At 51.7% G+C, this 20564-nt stretch overlaps 1 protein-coding gene across 5 annotated transcripts in view; it reads left to right on the forward strand.

The window, feature by feature from the left end:
• The window catches only part of CAMTA1 (calmodulin binding transcription activator 1), a 296378-nt gene that overhangs the window by 156675 nt on the left and 119139 nt on the right, over positions 1-20564 (forward strand). For all 5 annotated transcript variants that reach the window (XM_074560717.1, XM_074560719.1, XM_074560718.1 and 2 more), the window contains one exon: positions 13039-13110. In XM_074560717.1, the coding sequence (XP_074416818.1) occupies positions 13039-13110 (72 nt within the window). The remainder of the gene's footprint in view (positions 1-13038; positions 13111-20564) is intronic.

The raw sequence follows: 20564 nt of genomic DNA on the forward strand, positions 1-20564 counted from the left end.
CTCTTTGTTCATTCTAAGTTTATCAGACATTAATTTAATCAAGAAACCCTTTGTTCTTTTTTTACAGCAGATGTTAAAATGGAATGACTAATCACTTTCTAAACCTTTTTATAATTGTGTATTTGCTGCCTCAGTCGAGTCTTGACTAAGACCGGTTCAATAATCCTTTTTTTGTGCAATGTTTCCTCAGATATAAATGTATTTAGACCTCTACCTATCTTCATTAACCTCCACCGAATGTGTTCAGTCTCAGCCCCCCTAACGGCTGAGGCGACCAACACAGACATTAATGCTTCGTACAGGTTTGTATCTGATTTTCCATTTATGCTGCAGTAGACATGATTAAAGACGTGATTACTTCGAGTAAAATCGCAGCTAAATCCTGTCATAACCAGCCCATTATTTTTTTGTTCTCCTATTAGGATTTTAGGCCTTTCTTTGACATATTTTTATTGCCAGATTAGGAGGAAAACACTTGACTTGTTTGCAACGTTCTCATTATATTGTCTTTATAACATTTCTAAAAGAGAATAGGAATAAAATACTTCTGTGTATTGTGGACATATTTCAGTCTGACGTTAATGCGCTCCATGATTTTCCAGCTCACAATTCTTCTAACCTTGTGGTGACAGTCCAGAAACCCTCACACCTGGGGAAACATGCGGTTGCAAGAGCTGCTGGAGTCTCGATGATGTGTGGGGACCCGGGTAATGTCTCTGTCCTGGAGGTTTTATGGATCCCGCTTGAGTAACTGCCAAGACGGGGTTGGGTTAGAAAACCATCTCCTGGAGCCAAAGCAGCCTTTCGTGCTGCTTTTCCTCTTACTAACCCCCCACTGATGTCGGGGTCGCTGGGATGCTTTTCCCTTACCTGGGAATGTGGGAGTCCGGGTTTCGCATTAAGCTTGTGTCACCCAGATCTGCTCTTCATAATCGCTTGCAAACTCGGACTGTTGTGTATTTAACAGGGCGTCATTAGGCCAGCCACCCGTAGAGCCCGTACCGCCCTGTTTGTACCCAGGTCCAAGTGGGACGTGTCTCCGAGCCCCTCTGAGGTTGGGTGGTGGAGGTGAATGTTGGAAATCTCGCCCAGTGAGAATCCCCGTGTCCTGCGTACCAGTGCAGTGTCTGCAGCTGGGTCCCTCGGTGACTTTTCTTACCCTTGTGTGACCCATTGGGGCTGTCGGTGCCCCAAACGCCTCCAGCCCAGCTGGGCCTGGTGCTTGTCCCCATGGCGCGGGGGCTCTGGCCCTGACCTACCATTGTGGCTTCCCAGAAATCCTCCCAGATACTCCCCGTGCCCCTGCAGGATGGTAAATGCGCGGGACCGTTGGTAATGGATGGTCTGACCTCATGGGTGCCACAAACACGGTGTGTCACAGCTTGGTGTCCCTCTCAGCCTGGCGTGGTCCGTCTCTAGCGCCTCGCAGGGGCAGCTGGGTGGGAACAGAAGCACGCAGGAGGTGGAGGTAAGACCTCTCCCAGAATTCGTTCTACTAAGGGACCTTTGATATTTCAAATGGGTAGTTTCGTTTCAATTTAAATTTGTTTGGCCTTGTTTTCTAGACATTCGTTTGTTTGTCTTTCTCTCCTAGGTTAGTCACTAAACAGCCAACATTTTTCTCTCCATGAAGACTTTTGGTAAAGGTATTTGGTTACTGTGAACTTTTGGCCTTTTGTTTTTCCAAATAAACAAAACTGGCTGTGCTCCAGCTCTCCCACCACAATACGTTTTTTCCAGTCCTCTCCTTATGCCACCTCCAGCTTTTCAGCTGCGGCCACCAAATCTGTTTGTTTCTTTCTACGTCTGGTTTCCTTCAGCTCTTCAGCATCTCCCCAGTACGTGCCCAAGAACCAGATTATCTCCCTTTGCCCTGGCGCTGCCTGGTCGTCGTGCGAAGCGGTGGGCCAGCTGTGGCTGTGTAATCCTTTCCAGAGCCCTCGTTACCCTCCAAGGAAGGTTCCCCTGTCTTGGGGATACAGTTGCCCAGACACACATTTTGCTTGAAGGGACTTCATCTTCCCAAACATGCTCCTGCCCCCGCGTGACGCCCTGCCCGCGCCTCCACGCTCCTTTGGTCACTCGTAACTTCTCCTTGCAGCAATTCCCTGTTTGTCGTCAGATCACTGGTGCAAAGATTTAATAGTGCTGGGCTTGGATTCCTGAAGAGCGTGATCGGGAGACTCTGATCTTAATTTCCAGTGAGTGGCCACGAGACGAGGCTTGGCAGCAGGACAGCTGTTGCTTATTTTGAAGCAATATTGACTGCTGCATTCGCAAGATGCCTATTATCTTAATATCCAGAGCCAGTTCATGACGAACGCCTGCTTCTTTGTTGTAAAGTTCGGATATATCTTGTCTGCTAGCTAAGAGCGCGACTTCTCTGTAAACTTCTCTTTCATGGAAGAGAAGATGATGTTATGCCTGAGATTCAGATGTTTTATAGGTTGCTTTGGTTTTTTCCATCATTCCGAGCATCCACAAGAGTAGCTTCACAGCAGCATTCGCGCTGCATGGGCTCTCTCCCAGATCACCCTCCCAGAAATCAGTGATTTGTACTCAACCTTGCTCTGACTCGTCATCTGAAACATCTCTCGGGTCTGTAGAAAACCCTGGAGATTATTCTAGAATATTCAAGCCGGCGGTCACCAAGCCACGGGGGTCTCTGTGGTACTGGAAAGCGCTGGGCAGGCACTAATTGGGAGCAGGATGCCGCGCGGGATGCCCGGCTGGGTTATCCCCGTAATCCCCCGTGGGGTGTGTGTTATGATTTGTGGTTTTGGGGTTTGGTGGCGAGAGATGCGGGTGGCAGGGAGCTGGGTGGATAGCGTGAAGCCTCTGGTGTCAGGTTAGGGGGTGGTTTGAAAAGGATATTTCATGACTCATTGGCCGTGACCCCTGGCCCTCAGGAAACTTCCAGCCCCTGGAAAACTCGTAATCCCACGAGGATCCCGTGCGCGCTCCCCGCTTGAATCGTTCCCGAGGGAAAGCTGCGGCGTTTTCCTCCTGCGTCTCACAACTTTGTCCCTATCCAGGCAGCATCCCTCCCCTACGGTTCTCACCGAGGCCGGGGTGATTAAGCACTTCAATTGATTAATCAAATTTCTTGTGATGAGAACTACTGTCATTCATTAATCTGAATGGGATTATAAATAAGAGTTGGCAGATAGGGGAGACAAACATGTTGACAGATAGACCTGCTGCTTTGAATACAAATTACACCACTGCATCTGGAGGGTTTTAGCTCCTGGCAGCCTCGGGATATAGCTTCCCTAAAGGTAAAATTAGACTGAGATTAAAGTATCCCCATATTAATAAAGAAATATGCATTTATGAACAGGCAGCTACTGCAGGTGGGTGTGCGGGACTGCATACCAATGATCCCACCGCAGGACCGGGCTGTGGATTTTGCTTCCTGTGGAATTCGTGAAAGATTTTATGAGGTTAGTTGTAGTCAAAACTCAAGGATAACCCAATTGCGAGTGTGTGGCTAATACCAATTTGAGCAATAAAGTAGCAGGCTGGCGTGGGCAGTTCCTATTGAATCGTCTTGCAGTTGACAGCATCGCAAATAACAGAAAATTCGTATCAAATCCTGCGCTTGTAGAGACGCTGTCTAACGTTTGCTTTTTGGAGAAACAGTGCCGTGTGCTTTCCATCCCGTGACTTCGTGCAGGAGGTGGTTTAGGCGACCTGGGGACGATGTTGGAGCCCTGGCCACGCTGCAGCCGATGGCAGAATTCCCACCAACTGCAGCAGGGCTGGAGTCTGGCTGCCAGGGGAGGAGGTGACTCTGCAAGTCGTGTCTCCTGCTTCTCCGGCGACGCAGAGCAGCAGGCAGCGTCCCCGCAGAGCCTGCTGAGATTAAAGCTATCGCTTCTTGTTGAACTGGCCTCATGCGTTTCTTTGCATAAATATTTAAAGAATTCTTATTAAAAGAATTACCAGTATAAAAAATTAAGAGTTTGATAGCTGGCGCGTAGCATGCTGCGGTGTTGCTTTAGTCTGCGGTGGAAGGTCAGGGAGACAACGTGCTTCTCGCCATCATGGAAGGGCAAATTTGTCCGCGTTGATGCTGCCTGCGCTGGCCCAGCCTCCCCGGGGACAGCGAAAGGGTTGGTGGCCGGGTCGGTGGCCAGGCTCCCTCGGACGGGAAAGGCAGGGGCTCATGGGGATGGAAAGGTCCCGCGGAAAGGGTTGACCTTGGACTGTAATTTGCTGTTGAGCTGCAGGCAGGAGATCAATGGGTAAGTGCTGGAGGATTCAATGGCCCGCAGACAGTACCAGTAAATGCTCTACTGAAAACACGCGGCTGCCAGCGTAAAGACCAAGTATAGAAAAGAGAGGTTTGGGCAGGCTGGAAAATGCCATTACTGACTTATTATTATAATAATTTAATCCACTCTGTGACAGCCCCGCTGGGTTTGTAATAACATTTCTGGGTAACCTTTCCTTTGTGCGATGGAAAGACTCCCGTGGTGCCCGGCTGTGCATCAGGTTTTGGAGGTCTGTGTGGGGCATTGGTCACCGAGCCCCTTCCCGCGAGGGGGGCGGCTGCTCGCCCTCCGCGTCCTGATGGGAAGGTGGAAACCCAGCGGGAGTTTCTGCCGAAGCAGAACCACCTGGTTCCCGTCCCCATCCCCTTCCTCTCCAACGTGGCACCGCTCCCTGTGCCGCCTGCGCGGGAACCTCAGTGACGGCAGCGCACCGCATTCCCGGGTTTTTTGGACTAGGGAAAAAACCATGTAGTGTTAAAAGAGGAAATGTCGCCATCCTTCAGTATCAAACAGGTAACACAGTTTAGCATATCTGTTTTTCTTGCATCAACATAATACATGGTCTAAAGAGTAGAGCTAACGGAGGTACCGTTCACTGGAAAAATCAAGGGAAGCTGCTAAAACACATCACTTTCTAGGGACCGCTCTCCCTCCCTCCTCCCTCGGGAAGACGCAGCCCAGCGTGCCAAAGACGGGAGTGGTTTGCAGGGATGTGAGTGAGAAGTCTTCAGGTGAAGCGCCGCGGTCCGTGCGGTGGGACTGTGGTAGAGAAAGGTCTGAGGGTCAGGTTGGGAGGGCGGAGGGACGTCTGTCAGGCATACGGCGGAGGATTGCAGGCATAAAATTTAAATTTTAGAATTTGGGGCACTGAAGTTGAGTACCCATATACGCAGATTTCTGCCAATTAGACAATGTCGTTAGAAGAATCATTTCTAACAGTAAGAAAGTTAAAATGCGCAATCTTTGCAGTGACTTCAGAACTCCACAGAGGGAAAACAGGGTTTGAAAAAGAACCCATTAAACATTTAAATATTTCATTAAATATTGAACATTTCAAAAATTGCTTTCTAACAAGTCCTGAGGTAAACAGAACAATATTTGGTAACAAAAGCTACCGGAAGTGACGAGGTCCTGCGAGGAATGGAGCTTGGCTCCGGGTTTGGAGGCTGCGGTAACCTCTCCCCCCTCGATCAGCCGTCAAACGAGGTCCCTGGGCGCAGTCCCGAAACCCTTATCGAGGTATAACTGCTGGTGACATCGAGGGCATCGGGAGGGTTTGAAGCACGTCAGAGAATGAGCCAATAGGATCAAAACCAAAGTTCTTGCTCCGGGATGAATGCCTGAGCGGCCACCGGTGCCCCGATGCTGCAGAGAGGTTCCTGGGGCGCTGCCGCCGTCTCCGCTGGAGCCCCGAAAGGAAAGGTCAGATTCTCCGGGATTTTGCAACTGCGCAGAAATTTTAGGATGTTTTTTGAGATCTGCTGTCAGTACGTAGGGACTCCTTGCCCAAACTGGCAAAGTATAAGCGATTGCTTAAGTTTAGTTGACATCGATAACAGGGAAGCCTTGCCAGCAGTGCAGATCCGTCCAGCGCTGAGATCGGAGCACGGTTTTTGTGCTTTGCTGAATCAAAGTTACTGTCTAGAAACACTGGAGGAGAATCCAAACCTGTCTAATGTCTGTGTCTAACTAAGATCGGCAGTGAGAAAACACGTTTAGCAGTGTTTTAATTGAAGGTTTGCTGCAGTAATGGGAAAGTCTGGATGCCTCCCTATGTTATGACACTTTTTTCCCTTCTTGGGTCAGAACAAGACCTCTGGGTGCAGCCCGCCTGCCCCCCGGGGGGCTCCTGGGCGCTGCGGGGTTCCGCCCGTTGCACCTCCCTGTTTTAAAAAGCTGAACCGGCACCGATCTGAACAGAGGAACGTTGAGGTCGGTTCCTTGTTGCATCCCCGTCAACTTGGTGTCACTGTGCATCACTTTGCCCTGGGAGAGTTGTCAAAAACCTGCTTCTCCGCTCGCTTGGCCAGGCCCCCGGCGCTGCTCCCCCCTCCCCAGCCGCATCTCGCTGCCGGGGGAGGAAAAGTAAGATTGATGGCACTAGGTTCCCCGTGCGTGGTGTTGGCATCGAGTCAGGGGGTTTTACAGCAGCACGTTGGCTTTTCTCGCTGAATTTTGATTAATGGAGCGGGCAGGAGCCGCTGCCGTCTCCCAGCTCCGGCGGCTGACAGGGGCGAGCCTAATCTGATGTTTAAATGGATTTGGAACGTGTCCGTGGCTTTAGCATCCCTGTCCTGAAGGAGGGACCATCTGCTACGAGATAACCTGATCTCGCAGGATGCTTACTTCAGGTCTCTTTGGAAGGAGAGGTGACACGCATAAAATTTGAGGGTTTTCCCTGATGCTTGCTAATTTGGTGGGCAAGAGGCAGCTCACGTTAGAGACCCGAGGTTTTCAGTAGCTTTGCTTTTCCAACCGTGCTCTGCCCTGTCGGAGAAGATCAACAGAGGATTTTGTGGGTACTTGTTACACGCACAGATGGAAAATTGCTCCTACATGTGAAACAAAGGTATTACTACAAACAGCTAACAAACTTCTCTGGTCGTGGTTTGTGAGAAAGCCAGAGAAATGGGTTTCAGGAAGATTGGATAGTATCTCTGCTCGGACGTGAAAAAGTTGGTGAAAAGAACGTGATGACAGCGGTATCTAGATGAACAGATAATGGAAACGTCTCTGATAGGGATGGGAGAGGGGGTTTTATTGTTGCATTTTGACTGGTGTCTCCGAAACACAGGTGACTGCGTTGAAGGATGCCGAGGTGAGAACTCACAAGCTGCTTTTCCATTTTCCCTTCTCCGTCGGAGAAGGCTGTAGGAGGCGCAGCCTGCGGGCCATGGCAGGGCTGCAGCTCCTGCGGGCCACCTCCCCTGCGGCACTGGGGGCGAGGGCAGAGCTTGGCGGGGCTCAGATACAGCCGCTAATTTAGGAGACCCGTACCCTGTCACCAGGATGATGAGAAGAATGAAGCGAACACCTCATTCGGCTTTCCTGGGAGGTTTGATACTCGGCAGCAGCGCTGCTGCTGCAGGCAGTGAGCTATTCCCTGATGGAATTTGGTAGAGAAGCTTGGAAGGTGTCAGAGTAATTACCGAAGGAGATCCCCGCAGTCCGGTGGTGGAACGGGGATGTGATTAGCTGCTAGACCTCAGTGCGTGCCGCTCAACACCACCACGAGAGATAAGAGCGGCGGTGGCTTTCCGTCCTGCTGTGTCGCAGGCCACCGAAGCGGTTGTGGGCCCTGTCCCTGGTTTGTTAAACATCGGCGTTATGTTCCTACCGGGGGTTTTCACGTCCTGCTGCGGGCCGGGGGGAAACGTTATGTTCCATTTTCGGGCAGTCAGCACCAGAAGCGTCTTCCCGAGCGGTGCCCACCACTGCTGACGGCACCGCGGATCCGGGGCTTGGCAGGAGCCAGCCCGTGTTGGAGCCGCGCGTCCGGCAGCCGGGGGCTTCCCTCTCCAGGGGCTTCCAGGGGTGTCTGGGGCCGTTTCTACATGGGCTTCTGGCCCCTGCCCCGCCTCGGGAGGCTGCAGGCAGCAGCCTTTTCTTTTGCAGGTGCATTTGCTCGGTTCAGGAGCCTTTTCATAAGGAATTTCACATCCCCTATTGATGATTTCGTGCTCTTTTCCTTTTTCTCTTTTTAAAATGTGTTTTGGATTTCACTTGTCTGGTAGTCAGATTCCATTATTTGGGGCATTTTTTACTGCTGTTGCCATGAGCATGTTTGTTTGACAAGACTATTTATTTAGGGATTTCAGTGCAAATCCCGAGCTGTTAGCGTTCGCTCAGGGAACGCGTGCCCTTTCCCGGCAAATTCATTCCTCCCGCTCTTCTTTCCTCTCCAAAAGAAACCAGGAGGATCTGAAAAACTGGCTGGCAGGGAGGGGGGGCCGTGGCCGTCCCTTGGGAGGACAGGGACATCTCTGGTGGCCGGCACCTGGGGCTTTGCTGTTCGGGAGAGGCACCGTGGCAGGAGCGTGTCCCCGTGGAGCCGAGTGAGGACCCGGCTCCATCCCGGCGGCGGGCACCGTCCTTCTTCCAGAATAACCTGCGCGGATCCTGCTTGTGATGCCTGCAGGCTGCTGGGGTACTAGAAGTTGAAGCCTTACACCATAAAATTACTTGAGTATATTTTAATAATTTAGAGCCACAGGTCTTCCGTGGTTTGTTCTCTAAAGATTGATTTAGCTTCTTATTAAGGGAATTGGGAATTCAGTGTGAAAATCTGAACAAAATCTAGGCGCTTTTTTTTTTTTTTTTTAAATATCCACTAGTGTAACTCACCGGGGAGAAGAATTTCAAAGCCTGTCCAACCCTATCTTGAATTTTTGATTCTCTTGCTTTCCTATTTCCATTCCCAAGGTGTTCTTGTTAAGGAAGAACACCTCAGCATTATTGTATTAGTTTTAAATAAGCCACAATCACTTTAAGGAATTCAGGATAAAAAAATCCACTAATACTTTGATCCTCCCCCCCCCCCGCCTCTGGTTTTCAGAAGTTTGATAAACGTGAGATGAGGACTGCATGTAAGTGGAGGGGCAGGCAGCTGTAATTGCACGGCTCTCCCCCCCTGCCCGGAGAAGGCCCTTTTCTCTTTAATTATCCGTCGATTTTAAAAAGGCGCCGGATGAAGCGGAGCTGGCAGGGCCTGGCTCTCGGGAGCCCGCGGGGGGCGCAGAGAAGGTGCTTGTAACCGCGGGCGTCGGGTACGGACTGGGCGTCGGGGGAGCTGCTCTCGGCTGGTTCGTCAGCGCGGGGGGATCCCCCAGCGCCGCGGGACAAACCCTGTGTCTGAACACCCTGTCGTTTGCCAGGACCAGCACATTCCGACCGGCGACTGCAGCGCCGCCATGGGCACCCCTGTCCTGTCCCGCCATGGGGACGGCAGCCATCCCCGCGGGCCAGTGTCCCCGTCCCTCGGCCGGTGCCACCGGGGGCTTGGCCGGGGGACGGGCTGATGGTGCACCTCCCCACACTCACGGGAGGTGACGGCCGCTCGTGTCTCGGCCTCCGCTGCCGCATCGGGAATCGATCAGCTGCTGAAGTGGCGTTTCTCCTCAGGCGGTTCAGGAATGCCATTTCTTTTCTCCTGGAGATTTTGTAAACTTAAAAGAGAACCATGAAAAAAAAATGTTCTCCCCTGTCCAGCCCATTAATTCAGCCTGCTCAGGACAGAATTAACCTTGGCAAGCCTTCCAGAGGAGAGAGTCGTTCTAACCTTAAAAATCTGCTGATTAAAGCTGGTTTCAGGAGTTCGATTTCACTTAATGTGTTGGCTGAGCGCCCAGCCTGGCATTAACATAGCCACAGACACACAGGCCTCCGCGTTTTACCTCCCCAATAAAAAAAAAAAAAAGAAAGAAAGAAAACCCAGCTAATGAAACCCCTCTTGCCTGTTTTGAGCAAGAATTCATTTTACGGACTCCCTTAGCTAACGGCATTAAGTGTGCCCTGGTTACCTGTCTCCTAAGGCCAGCGAGGAGGGGACTCTGTTCTCCCGATCGGCCCCAGCGTCCCGTCCCCCGCCGACGGGCGCGTGGCAGCACCAGCCCCGTGCGGGGCAGAGGGTCCAGCGCTGCCCTGTCTTGGGCGCAGGAAAGTCACCTCTGCACCCTCCCCCTGCCAACCCACACGTACCGTGCCACCAAACTTCAGATTTTATGTCATCTGACAGCGCTTAACTCATTAACCTTGAAAATCCTCCAAAACAGCGAAGCTCAGATTTCTACGGTTTCTATTTATATCTTAAACATTTTCTTATGCCTTTTTATCCGAAAATTAATGTAGTTTTTATTGCCGCCATCACTCATCTTGTCGTTACTCCAGAAGCTGGGTTTCCAGGGCGTTCCTCCCGCGGCAGCGCGTTTCTCCGCAGCCGCGCTCTCTCTCTCGCTGCAATCCCGTGGCGCCCGTGACGAAGAGCTCCCCGCCGTCTCTCCGAGGCCGGGGGCTGGCTTATGCAGGGGTCTCCTTCACCCCAGCCACCCAAGCTGGAACTTCCAGCCCCAAAACATCAATCCAGAACTAGATTTCCACGTTCTGGATAAAATCCCTTCTGCCTTGTAAGTTCTGTGAACCGTTAGGGTTTTTTTAACGGTTTGCTGAAATGCTGAAAACCAGTTTCATGGAGGTGGGATGCTTTTATGTAATTCATTATTGACACCTCTAGAATTACATGCGAGACGGAGCTGGCGATAGAGAGCAGCTTTCCTGCCCACTGAATGCAGCGAGCTGCCGGGAGCTCAGCGTTAGCGCTTCTCATTAGTTTTTGTTTTAATGATGGTGAGGTTTCAATCGGCTTCACAGCGAATGGGGGTCGTGAATGGCGTGGGGGTGTGCGGATGTGTGCTGATGTGTGCTGATGCCTGTTGCCTGCGTTGCGATGGGTGTTCCTCGCTGTTGCGAAGGCTCCTCAGCGCCGTGCTCCGGACCAGCTCCCCCGTCCTGGCTGGGAAACTGGTCGGACTGGGAGACACAGCACCCACCACGCCGCTTCCCGAAGAGGGGGCACCAGCTCTGAGTCAGCAGAACCAAACGTTAAAGACCTTTTGCTGCAGCCCCCGGTGCCGTGCAGCCGGGAGTCGCTGTCAGGGATTATCTTAAACAAACGGTGGCTGCTTTTCCCCAGGCTGAGTGGTGGGATTTAAATGTTAAGCTTTTCTTTGGATTATTTTCTGCAGGTTTTCTTTCCTCTCTGTTTTTCCTCCGTGCTTTTTTTGTGTGTGTGGAATGTATCCTTGACACATTTAAAAACATTATTAATCTTTGTCATTTGTATTTTAAAAATAGCCAGGGTGATGGCAGCCAGCAGTCCTTAAATGCTTTTTAATTGAGGCCGACCTTGCGAGCGGTGGTGGCGGGGAGGAGACGCTGCCACCAGCCTCCCCTGTGCTGGCCGATACGCGGCCATGCCGGGCGCTCGCCTCCCTCCCTGCTCGCCCACCACGGGCATGTGGACAACGCTGGGCGGGCGAGCTCGTGGCTAGCAGAGAGTTCTCACCATTTGTGAGGCGCCTTCCACACAGAAGGGCTATAAATGAAGATTTACTGGTCCCTTTGTGTTTGTGCGGGCGGCCGGTGCCTTGTGCTGGGGGATGGCACGGTCAGAGCCGCGTCCCGGCGCAGGCTGGCGCGTGGATGGGATAACGGTGTCACCGGGGCACCGAGCGCAGGGAACCCCCGCCCACGCCGGTAAAGCCTTGGTGCCACCCATCAACCTTCACATCACCATTGGTGCCGTGGCATCCGTATCTGCACAAGCAGGTAGTGGAGACAACTGGGATGGTGATGTAGTGATAAGATTTTCCAGTAGCCATACGCTTAGAATCACAGACTGCTGGGGGTGGGAAGGGACCTCTGGAGCCCATCCCGTCCCACCCCCTGCCAGGGCAGGGTCACCCACAGCAGGTGGCACAGGAACGCGTCCAGGCGGGGTTGGGATGTCTCCAGAGACGGAGACTCCCCCACCTCTCTGGGCAGCCTGTGCCAGGGCTCTGCCACCCCCACAGCAAAGAAGTTCCTCCTCGTGTTGAGATGGAACTTCCCATGGGCAAGTTGGGTCCCACTTAACGGGGATAAAGTCTTGCTGAAGTCTGTCCGGGGCCATCCCGTCCTGCCGGGAGGACGCTCGGTGCCGATTCCCACGCCCCGGCGTGGTGCGGACCCCTGGGAGAGCACGGACAGGGCTGCGAGCGAGCAGAGAGCGCGTTAGTGCTGGGAGTCGTCACAATCGATGCATTCGCTGGAGTAAAACAAAAAAAAAGAAATTCCCCTTAAGGTCTGCTCTAGTTGGATTTATTTATTTTTTTCCTTCTATAATGGCAGAATATTGGTGTGCCTAAAATACGCGTGACCCGTGATCTTCCAGGGGAAATATCCGAAGAAGCTGCGAGCAGATTGGTGGGCTGTTGCAATCTCGCATTTAAGGAAAACTAATCACCTTTGCTATGGGAGAATACATCATTACACGCACACCCATCCCCCATGCGCACTATATTAAAAGCCAGCAGAGTCGGAAAATAGTATTGCTCTCTTAATAATAAACAAATCTTGTGGACAGGAATTGTATCGGGATCTTTTAAATTAAAAACAGTTTTGTGTGTTTGGTTTGCGCTGGGCCTAGCTTCCATCCGAAAGCAGTGTTGAAAAGTTTTAACATACTGAAAGTTTGATTTTCTCCTGCAGAAGGAATTCCTTAGCCTTACTGATTTCAGTTAATCAGAGAAGCAGAGTTCCTTTAACAAAAAAAGAGAAAAGAAAAAAAAAGCAACCATATTTTGGCATTTTGCTGTATAAAATATCTGAGAGCAATTTTTCCAGTTTATAAACCCTAAATTTTCAATTTACATACCCAGGTGATGAACCATGGAAAAAGAGATGTTTGCGTTGTGCTTTTTAAAAACTAAAAATATGTTGGAGCAAAGACGAAAATGCAGGTAACCAAACCCATCTCCGTGCTGTGCGCCGGGACTCATTGTGCCGGGACGCATCGCGCCGGGACGCAGAGGCTCTTTGAAGAGGGATCCTGTGACCTGGAGCAATTTAAAACAAATGCTGGGGGACCATAATCCCATGTTTTGTGTTACCAGCCATGGACCGACTTCAGAAACAACATCCTCCGGTAGCGGGTGAGGCGCTGCCTCCGCGGGTGATGGTTTCCTCCACTAACCCGGCTCTGCCGTCTCTCTTTTTGTGTCCCCAGTGCTTGTACGGCTGCTACGTCCATTCCTCCATCATCCCCACGTTTCACAGAAGGTGCTACTGGCTTCTGCAGGTAGGATGGCGACCGGTTCCTCTCTCCGGGGGGTTTATCCGGCCGAGCCCGCAGGGCCCCCTTCGGCTGCTGCTGAGGAGGTCGGCGGTCCCGTGTTTCCCTGCTTGGGGGGATTTTGTTTGTCTGAAGGGAATATGGATTTTCTTAGTTGCGTGTCTCTGTTCAGAGGTGTGATGTATTTTCTGTAGCAAATATAGAGATGATGCCAGCTCAAACGTTCCCTAAACAGAGAGTCAGCTCAAGTGAGACTTTTTTAAGGTTTTGAGTCGCGTTTCCCTATTCTGAAGGCTTTTAGGTTCTCAGCTGTGTTTTCCCGTCCTGAAGCGGGGCAGGCACAGGAGCTGGGGAAGCCGGTTGCTCCACGGGCGCGCGATGGTGTGGGGGAGAACTCAGCCTGTGGCTGTGCTGGAATCCGGGGTGGACCTTGTGGGCAGCCTTGCTGTGGAGCTGCTTGCTGCCGGTGCGGAGTTTAGTCTCGAGGGAGTTTTTTTGGGTCACTCAATGGCTTTTCTTCTGGCTGTTGTGGGCACAGTGAAGCCGCGGGAGGAGTCGAGCGGAGTTTTCCTCTTGTTTCTGCATGGTTTGGTAGTGGCCTGGTCCCCCCAGGGCCCTTGGGTTCACGGGCAGGAGTTTCCCCAGGGTGGGCGATCGCTGGGCCGAGATGCTAACCCTACCTTTGTGGAGCTATTTGTGTTACTGACTGGTTACCCCTGCTTACAAAGCTGAGGCAATTTGTTTTCTTTTGTTAGAAAACAGCATTTGATGCATATTGTAATAATATTATTGTTTTAAAGATAAAACCCCTGCAGTCCTGAAAACAAGCAGGTCTGAGGGAAGTGACATCTGTTTCAAGAAGCAAATGGAAAATAATCCCTTTTTCCCCACGGTTTTGCAATTGCGCTTCCGTATTAAAAAAGAAAACGCTGTTGCTGTCACTGGTCTGTGAAAGATGCCCCACGGCCCACGGAGGACGGTGCCCGCGCCGTGGGAGTGATCAAAGGGAACGTGAACGAAATGTCACCGTCCTTCGCGACGTTTGTGTGTGTGTCAGCTCCATTTGCATCCTCTGCGTGTAAGTAAAGGGGGAGCGTGTGCTGCAGCGGTGGGAGCAGTGTCCACCTCCAGAAAGGCTGTGACTTCACCAAAAACGTGGTCACGTTGATCTGCAGCATTTAGCGCTTTTCCCCGCAGTCGAGGTCCTGACCCGCGTCCGTGGTTGGATGCAGCGAGCGGCGAGAAGAGGGGGAGCGGGGTGTAGATACCACGAAGGAGCCATTAAATGTTCACAGTTCAGTGCAATGAACTGAGAAACACCTCGAAACTTGGGGTCTGGTTTGCCCGGGAGACAGACAGCTGCTCGCGTTGTTGTTAGCGTCTGTCTTGGCCGGTGCCCATGACGGGCAGCGTGACACGAGAATTCAAAGGAAACTGTGAATTCCCTCTGCGTAACTGCCGGCACGGCACGGCGGTGCTCTGCGAGCCAGCATCTGCCCGGGTGTCCCTGTGACGGCAGAGGGGACACGGCGGGCAGGTGCCTCGGTCCCTCTGCTCTTGCCCGCTGAGGAACAGGCGTTTGGCTGGGGCCTGGTGGGACCGTCCTCCACCCACCGTCCCGGGAGCTCGGGGAGGTGCCCGGTGCTGCGGGGGGTCAGAGGTGCCGCAGGTCCCCCCTCGTCACTGCTCCGCAGAGCCCGCAGCCCCGGCGCAGTCACCACGGCGCCGGGAGGTTCCAGCGTCCCTGAAGGGCAGCTCGGCTCACGAAGTGTTCTCACATAAACGGAAAATGTTAAGGCAGGACCCTGTTTCTGAAGAAATTCAGGGCAGGCAGCAGAGTCCTTCCTGTTGGATCCCAAGAGGAACTGATGACGCAAAACCAAACTGCTGAGCTCCAACCTAAAATTGGGCTGTGACCTTTAGGGAGGTTCGCTCCCAAACTGCAAAGCTTTTTCCATTACCTTTGAGAGAGCATTTTCTAGCTTTGCCCACCTTTCCGTCGGGAAATTTCCCATGATTTCAACCCGTTGTCCATCAGCCTGAGCGACGCCCGTATAGCCCGAGTGCTCCCCGACCACGGGCAGACCCCGGATCCTGCTCCGGAGCGGGGTGCCCAGGCTGAGCTGGTCCCCCACAGGCCCTCCCCTCCGAAGTCACCCCTCTTGTCTTTAATTGCGAGCTTTGTCTCTCTTTTTCTTTTTGTTGTGTGCTCCCCAGAGGTATCTCTGGCGGTGGCTGCTGTGGCAGTTGGCAGCTCATCTCCAACGAGCTGCGTCGCGGCTGCGCGGGATCTCCTCAGCTCTGCCTGGGGTCTGGCTCCTCCACGCGCAGAGGGGGTGTGTGGATGTTCAGGCATCTTCTTTGCTCTGGTAATTGCTTGGGATTGAGATGGGTGGATGGGAAGCATGTTTCTTCTGAGCCTATTTATAAAACGTGATGCAGGACATCTTGTTACTGGTGTTGAGAAACAAGGACGCGTTGTGCCTTCGCTGCGGGAGGAACGGGGGTCTGTGATTCATGGCACCGTCTCCCAGGCACAAATGGGCATCCTTCAATCGCGCGCTCAAGGTTAAGCAGCGCTGGCCAGGAGCCGGTGACGTTTTCCCAACATCTGCACGGTGTTTCTGTTCAGCTCCACAGTGAATTTGGGGGGAGTGAGACCGGAGAGAGAGAGGGAGAAGGTATTTTGTGCATCTGCTTCAGAGTCTTCCACTTCAACACCACCCAATAAATGACACTGATATCCCAAACGGGTACAGACGGGGCAATGTTTAACATGAGCCTCCAGCAAAATGTTTGGCTTTTTAGTTCCCAGAGGCAAATGGGTGACGCGCTTTTTTGAGAGAGACATGTGGTACCTTCCTGGGATATGGAGCGCTCTGCCTGCGAGCCTCTGGTCAATAGGAAGTAAATACAATTAGTCTGTGATGCCGCCTGTGTTTTATGGGATGATCTGCCTCCAAATCCTATTGTCAGGTTAGATATTGATTAAAAATCCCTGTGCAATTGTTCTTGATCTTTTCTGACTAGCGTTTTCAGCGTAAAGGCCAAGACTCAAACAAGCCACAGAGACCAGCGGTCTCTCTTGTGCATTTATGCTGTGCTGTAGCCATTAATTATATTGGCGGTGTCCGATTTCGTACTTAAACAACTTTGCGTTGTCGTTTATGATTGACACAACGTGCCTTCTCCCTGAAGACTGGTCAAAGGGATAGGCAGTGAAAACCAGTCAGCTTGAACCATCAGCAGGAAAAACACTGTTTTGTGAGTCTCTACAGGATCTGTCCTCCCGCCGAAGGCAGCGACGGCAGCGCGGTGGCTGACGGGGGGGCTGGCATGGAGCGGTTGTGACGGCGGGTCTGCTGTACAGGCACCACAGCTCAGCTCCTCCTCTCCGTTCTGAAGGGGGTTTGCATTTTTGAGACACGTCAAGCTTTCTTGGTAATGGATTTTAAATGCTGCCTTACCCCAAACACCTTTAATATTTGTAATAGATGCTGTAACTGCCGCGCCAGCATTGTGGTGTCTCTGCAGGAGACGGTCCAGCCCTGGGCACTGGCAGCCTCTCACGTGGACCTCTTGGAGCTGGGCGATGGAGGCATGACCAAGGTGGTGGTGGTGTTTTCCAACAGTGGGTTCTTAGATTTTTCTTTCAGTTTTCTGATTTCTAGAAACATAAGACCATGGTGTGACCAACAGGCAGAGGAGAGGGTAGGGCTGAGGACGCGGATGACCTCAGGGCCGTCATCACCAGGGGCGCTGGGGAGGGCTCTTCAGTAGCACTTTTTAAAAAAAAATTTTTGCATTACCTTCTAGCTTCCTAAAAGCAGCAGTGCCCTCGCTGTTCGCAGTTAGTCAAGCGCGGAACGACGCTGCTGAAGCCTTTTTTTAGGTGTGAGTGATGGCAGGTCCCCAGACTCCTGGAAGGGCTTCAGCGCGCAGACACGGGTTTGTTGGCTCGTCTGTACCAGCACCCGCGCCGCGCGGGTCTGCACCTTCGGAATGGCTCCAGATCGTCTGTCAATGGAAAAAGAAGAAGAAAAAAGCCCTGTTTGTACTCACAATGACTAATGCAGGGAAAACGTGGATTCTCAGATCTAGACAATTTTCAAACATTGGCACAGCTGAGTAGCAAAACGCAGCGTTCCCTTCTGCGTATTGGTAATTGGCACCCCAGGAATTTAAAATTAATCTAGCTGCCAGGCTCCCGGGGCTGGCTGCTGTTTGCAAAGGTTATTGGAGGCAGGCTTCATCTTTGCCTGGGAGCAGCGATGCGTCTCTTGTCTTCTTCCACGCTTGTGCCATAGCTGCAGACTCTGAGTTTGTTGGACAGTCATCCGTTTCCACCCGGCCTTTAGCAGATTCCGATGTCTTTTTTAGTGCTGGTGTTAAGGTGCTGCAGTTGTGAGAAGTAACGCATGAAAGAAAAAGTGTTGCCCATTTTCTTAATTAGTAAGTACATAAACTGTGCTATGGGGCCATGGTGAAAAGTTTCTATGAATTTAGACCGTGGCTAAATATTAGTTCTTCATGACATGGGGCAGAACTTCCCATATTGCCATCTTTTCTGTAATTGTTTGCCTAAATATGGGGGAAATGTGCATTTTAGGCACTCGGGTTTCATTACTGTTAGTATTTGTTTGGTTTTTTTGAATGACTCCCCACTTTCTGCAGTAATTTAATAACAGCAACAGCCTCAGCAAGGTGAGATCAGGAGTTCAACAGTGCTGCTGACATGACATGGGAGGAGTGATCCTCCCATTCAGCTATAGAAAAATTGGAATAAAATAAAATGAATTACAATCATATATTCAAGTAAAGCCCATGCGTTTGTTCAAAGAATGTTCATGAGCTTGTTTGTTTGCCAGTAGCATTTGCACAGGTGAGATTTTCTCGATAAAGATGCTTGTGGGAATGGGAAGTGCAGGGAATACTGATAGGAGTGGATAGGGATGTTGGTGTTTACCTATTCATCTTAGCCAATCAAACAAATTAAGACTAACAAGCGTTTGAGAGCAATATCTAGGCAGATACCTGTTTCGCATGTATGCGCGTTAACTGCTCACTGAATAATGCAGAGCTGACGAAGGCGGGTAAGCATCCCTGTCCTCGCAGGTGGGTCGGGGAGCGGAGCGGGACGCGGGGAGATGCCAGAGCCCCCCGAGCCCTGCCGTAAATCGGGCTCTCGCGGGGGTCGCTGAAGCGTGATAATTCCGTCCTGTAGGAGCGCAGGGGGAAAACTGCGTTTCGCCTTTATCGCGTGCGCACTCGCAGGGTGTTCTCAGCAGCCACTGGGATGCTTCACCGCGGGGGAGAAAAGGGCAGGGGAGAGTGGCGGGCTGTCGTTATCCTTCCCGTGGTTCTGCATGCACCAGCTCTACCTTGCAGAGTGTCCGTAAGCCCTGATTTAATGTTGGAGACTTAAATTTTAGCGTCTGCAGTATTTTATCTTTAAACTATTTTTTCCTGGATCCTTCCTTCTGATACACTTTGATATTCAGCTGTTTATTACTATTAGTGTCTACACTGATGCTTGATGTTCCCTGAAGTGTTCCCTTCCGAAAACACAGCTCATTGGAAAGCTGTGGGCAGAACGTATCAAAGCCTGAAAATCAGTTAAAGTATTTCACATGAGGTCTGCAGCTGTCCTGCGGAGATTTGGTGTTCATCCTGTCATTTTTTTCCTCAAATTTTCCATTACGTCCTTAGCGAGAGGAAAACCTTCCCATTTCTTTTGGATGGGGCCCCAGCAGAGCAGCGTTGCCCTGTCTGATGGCTCGCGCTGCGCTGCGTCAGCAGCATCTTCCACGTCCCTGGCTGGAGGAGCAACGGACAGCTTGAGGATTTTGGTCTTTTTCAACATAAACTGGAAGCATTACAATCTCATAAAAATTCCTGAGACTTTTGCTTACTAATGGGGTTTTATTTTTCATTTGGGTAAAATAGAAATGACTGGGCAATAAAGCATCGAAGATCGTGCGCTGTGTGTAGGCACTGTAGATCGGTCCCATATTGTTGGGGAGCAAGGGATAAGTGACACTCGTGGAATAATGAGCTTTTGCGTTTATTCTAATGGGAATATAAACTGTTGCCGCTATGCTAGCACATTTTCCCAAAGTGAATTTTAGCCTCTATGATGAAATTAAGCGTGCATTGAAGTACAGCAGAGGATGGCGGGGGTACCTAGCCGGCCGAGCGTGGTTCAGCATACCGAGCACACCGCTGCGACGCCGCAGCATCGCGGCACGGATGGACTGGGTGACCCTGCGACAGCGGCCGAATGGTCCGAGGCCCAGGATCCTGTCCAGCAGTGATGGTGGCGATGGCACTCAGGACCTGTGTGGAGGCACTTTGGGGCCTATGGCCTTTAGCAATATTTGCTTTTGCAGTGTCTGCGTGCACGGTCTCTGCCCCCTTGTAGAGGCCGTCACTCAGTGCTTGCCATAAAGCTAAGGAAATCCAGAAGAGCATACAAGTGTAAGGTGGTATAAGGTGCTGTTTACTGTTACTCTGTGGTCAGAGGCTGCGGGTATCCGAGGGTTAACCTCTGCTGAAAAATGCAGAGCGATGCCCCAGCCGAGACGGAGCTCGGTGACGAACAGACACAGAAACTCCCACGTTCCTAAAATGCAGCCACGAACAAGGTCGAAAGGAAGAAAAAGTCCTGCCTTTCTCATGTTCAAGATGACGTAGTTTCTAAAGGCTCGGGTGCTCCCTGGCTGCTGTGGCGCTCCTCAGTGCCCCCCTCTGCCCGAGCTCTGCCTTCTCCTTCGGCCGTGGGGTGACGGGGAGAAGCTAACGAGAACCCTGGTGGCCTCGCTCAGCCAGACGCATCCTCCTCGGAGCCTCTTCATCACGAGCATCTCTTCGGAAAGGAGTATTTCTGCAGGACCAGGCAAGGACCTCCCACCAACGGGTGGGTATTTACAGAACAGACCTTTTAAGCAGACGTGCTTTAATTGCCTTGGATTCCTATTTTCAGTGCAAAGTGTGCACGTGGAGCTATGCTTTCAGAGACGACAGTAAGCGTGGTGGGAGCACACGGCGCGGCCAGGAGAGCAGAATTGTCTTTTGCATTGATTTTGCTCTGAGCTCCAACAGAAAAAGCGCTTTTGGTACCCGCTCTGGGCAGCAGTCGATAGGATGCAGCAGTCGGTCCCTCTGCGTCTCTGCTGGCCCTCACGATGCTTCCCTCTGCAAAAGCAGTTTCGGCGAATGAAAAAGTTGTGGCTACCCTTTTCAGGCTGCCTTAGTATTCCTGTGACGTGATCCCTCTGAAAGGCCGCGCTCTCCTTTGTCTCCTTTCATCTTCTCGCCGCTCTTTTCGAAGGCCCGGTGCTCCTCGCCGTGTCTCTGCTGCCTTGCTCTCGCAGGGACAGCCGAGTCTCGAGACTTCCCTTCACGTTATTCAGGGATCGTTAAAGATCTGAAATACTCCTGGAATTGATGGAACTGTGCAA

The sequence above is a fragment of the Larus michahellis genome, chromosome 16 (genome assembly GCF_964199755.1).
Source record: "Larus michahellis chromosome 16, bLarMic1.1, whole genome shotgun sequence".
NCBI lineage: Eukaryota > Metazoa > Chordata > Aves > Charadriiformes > Laridae > Larus > Larus michahellis.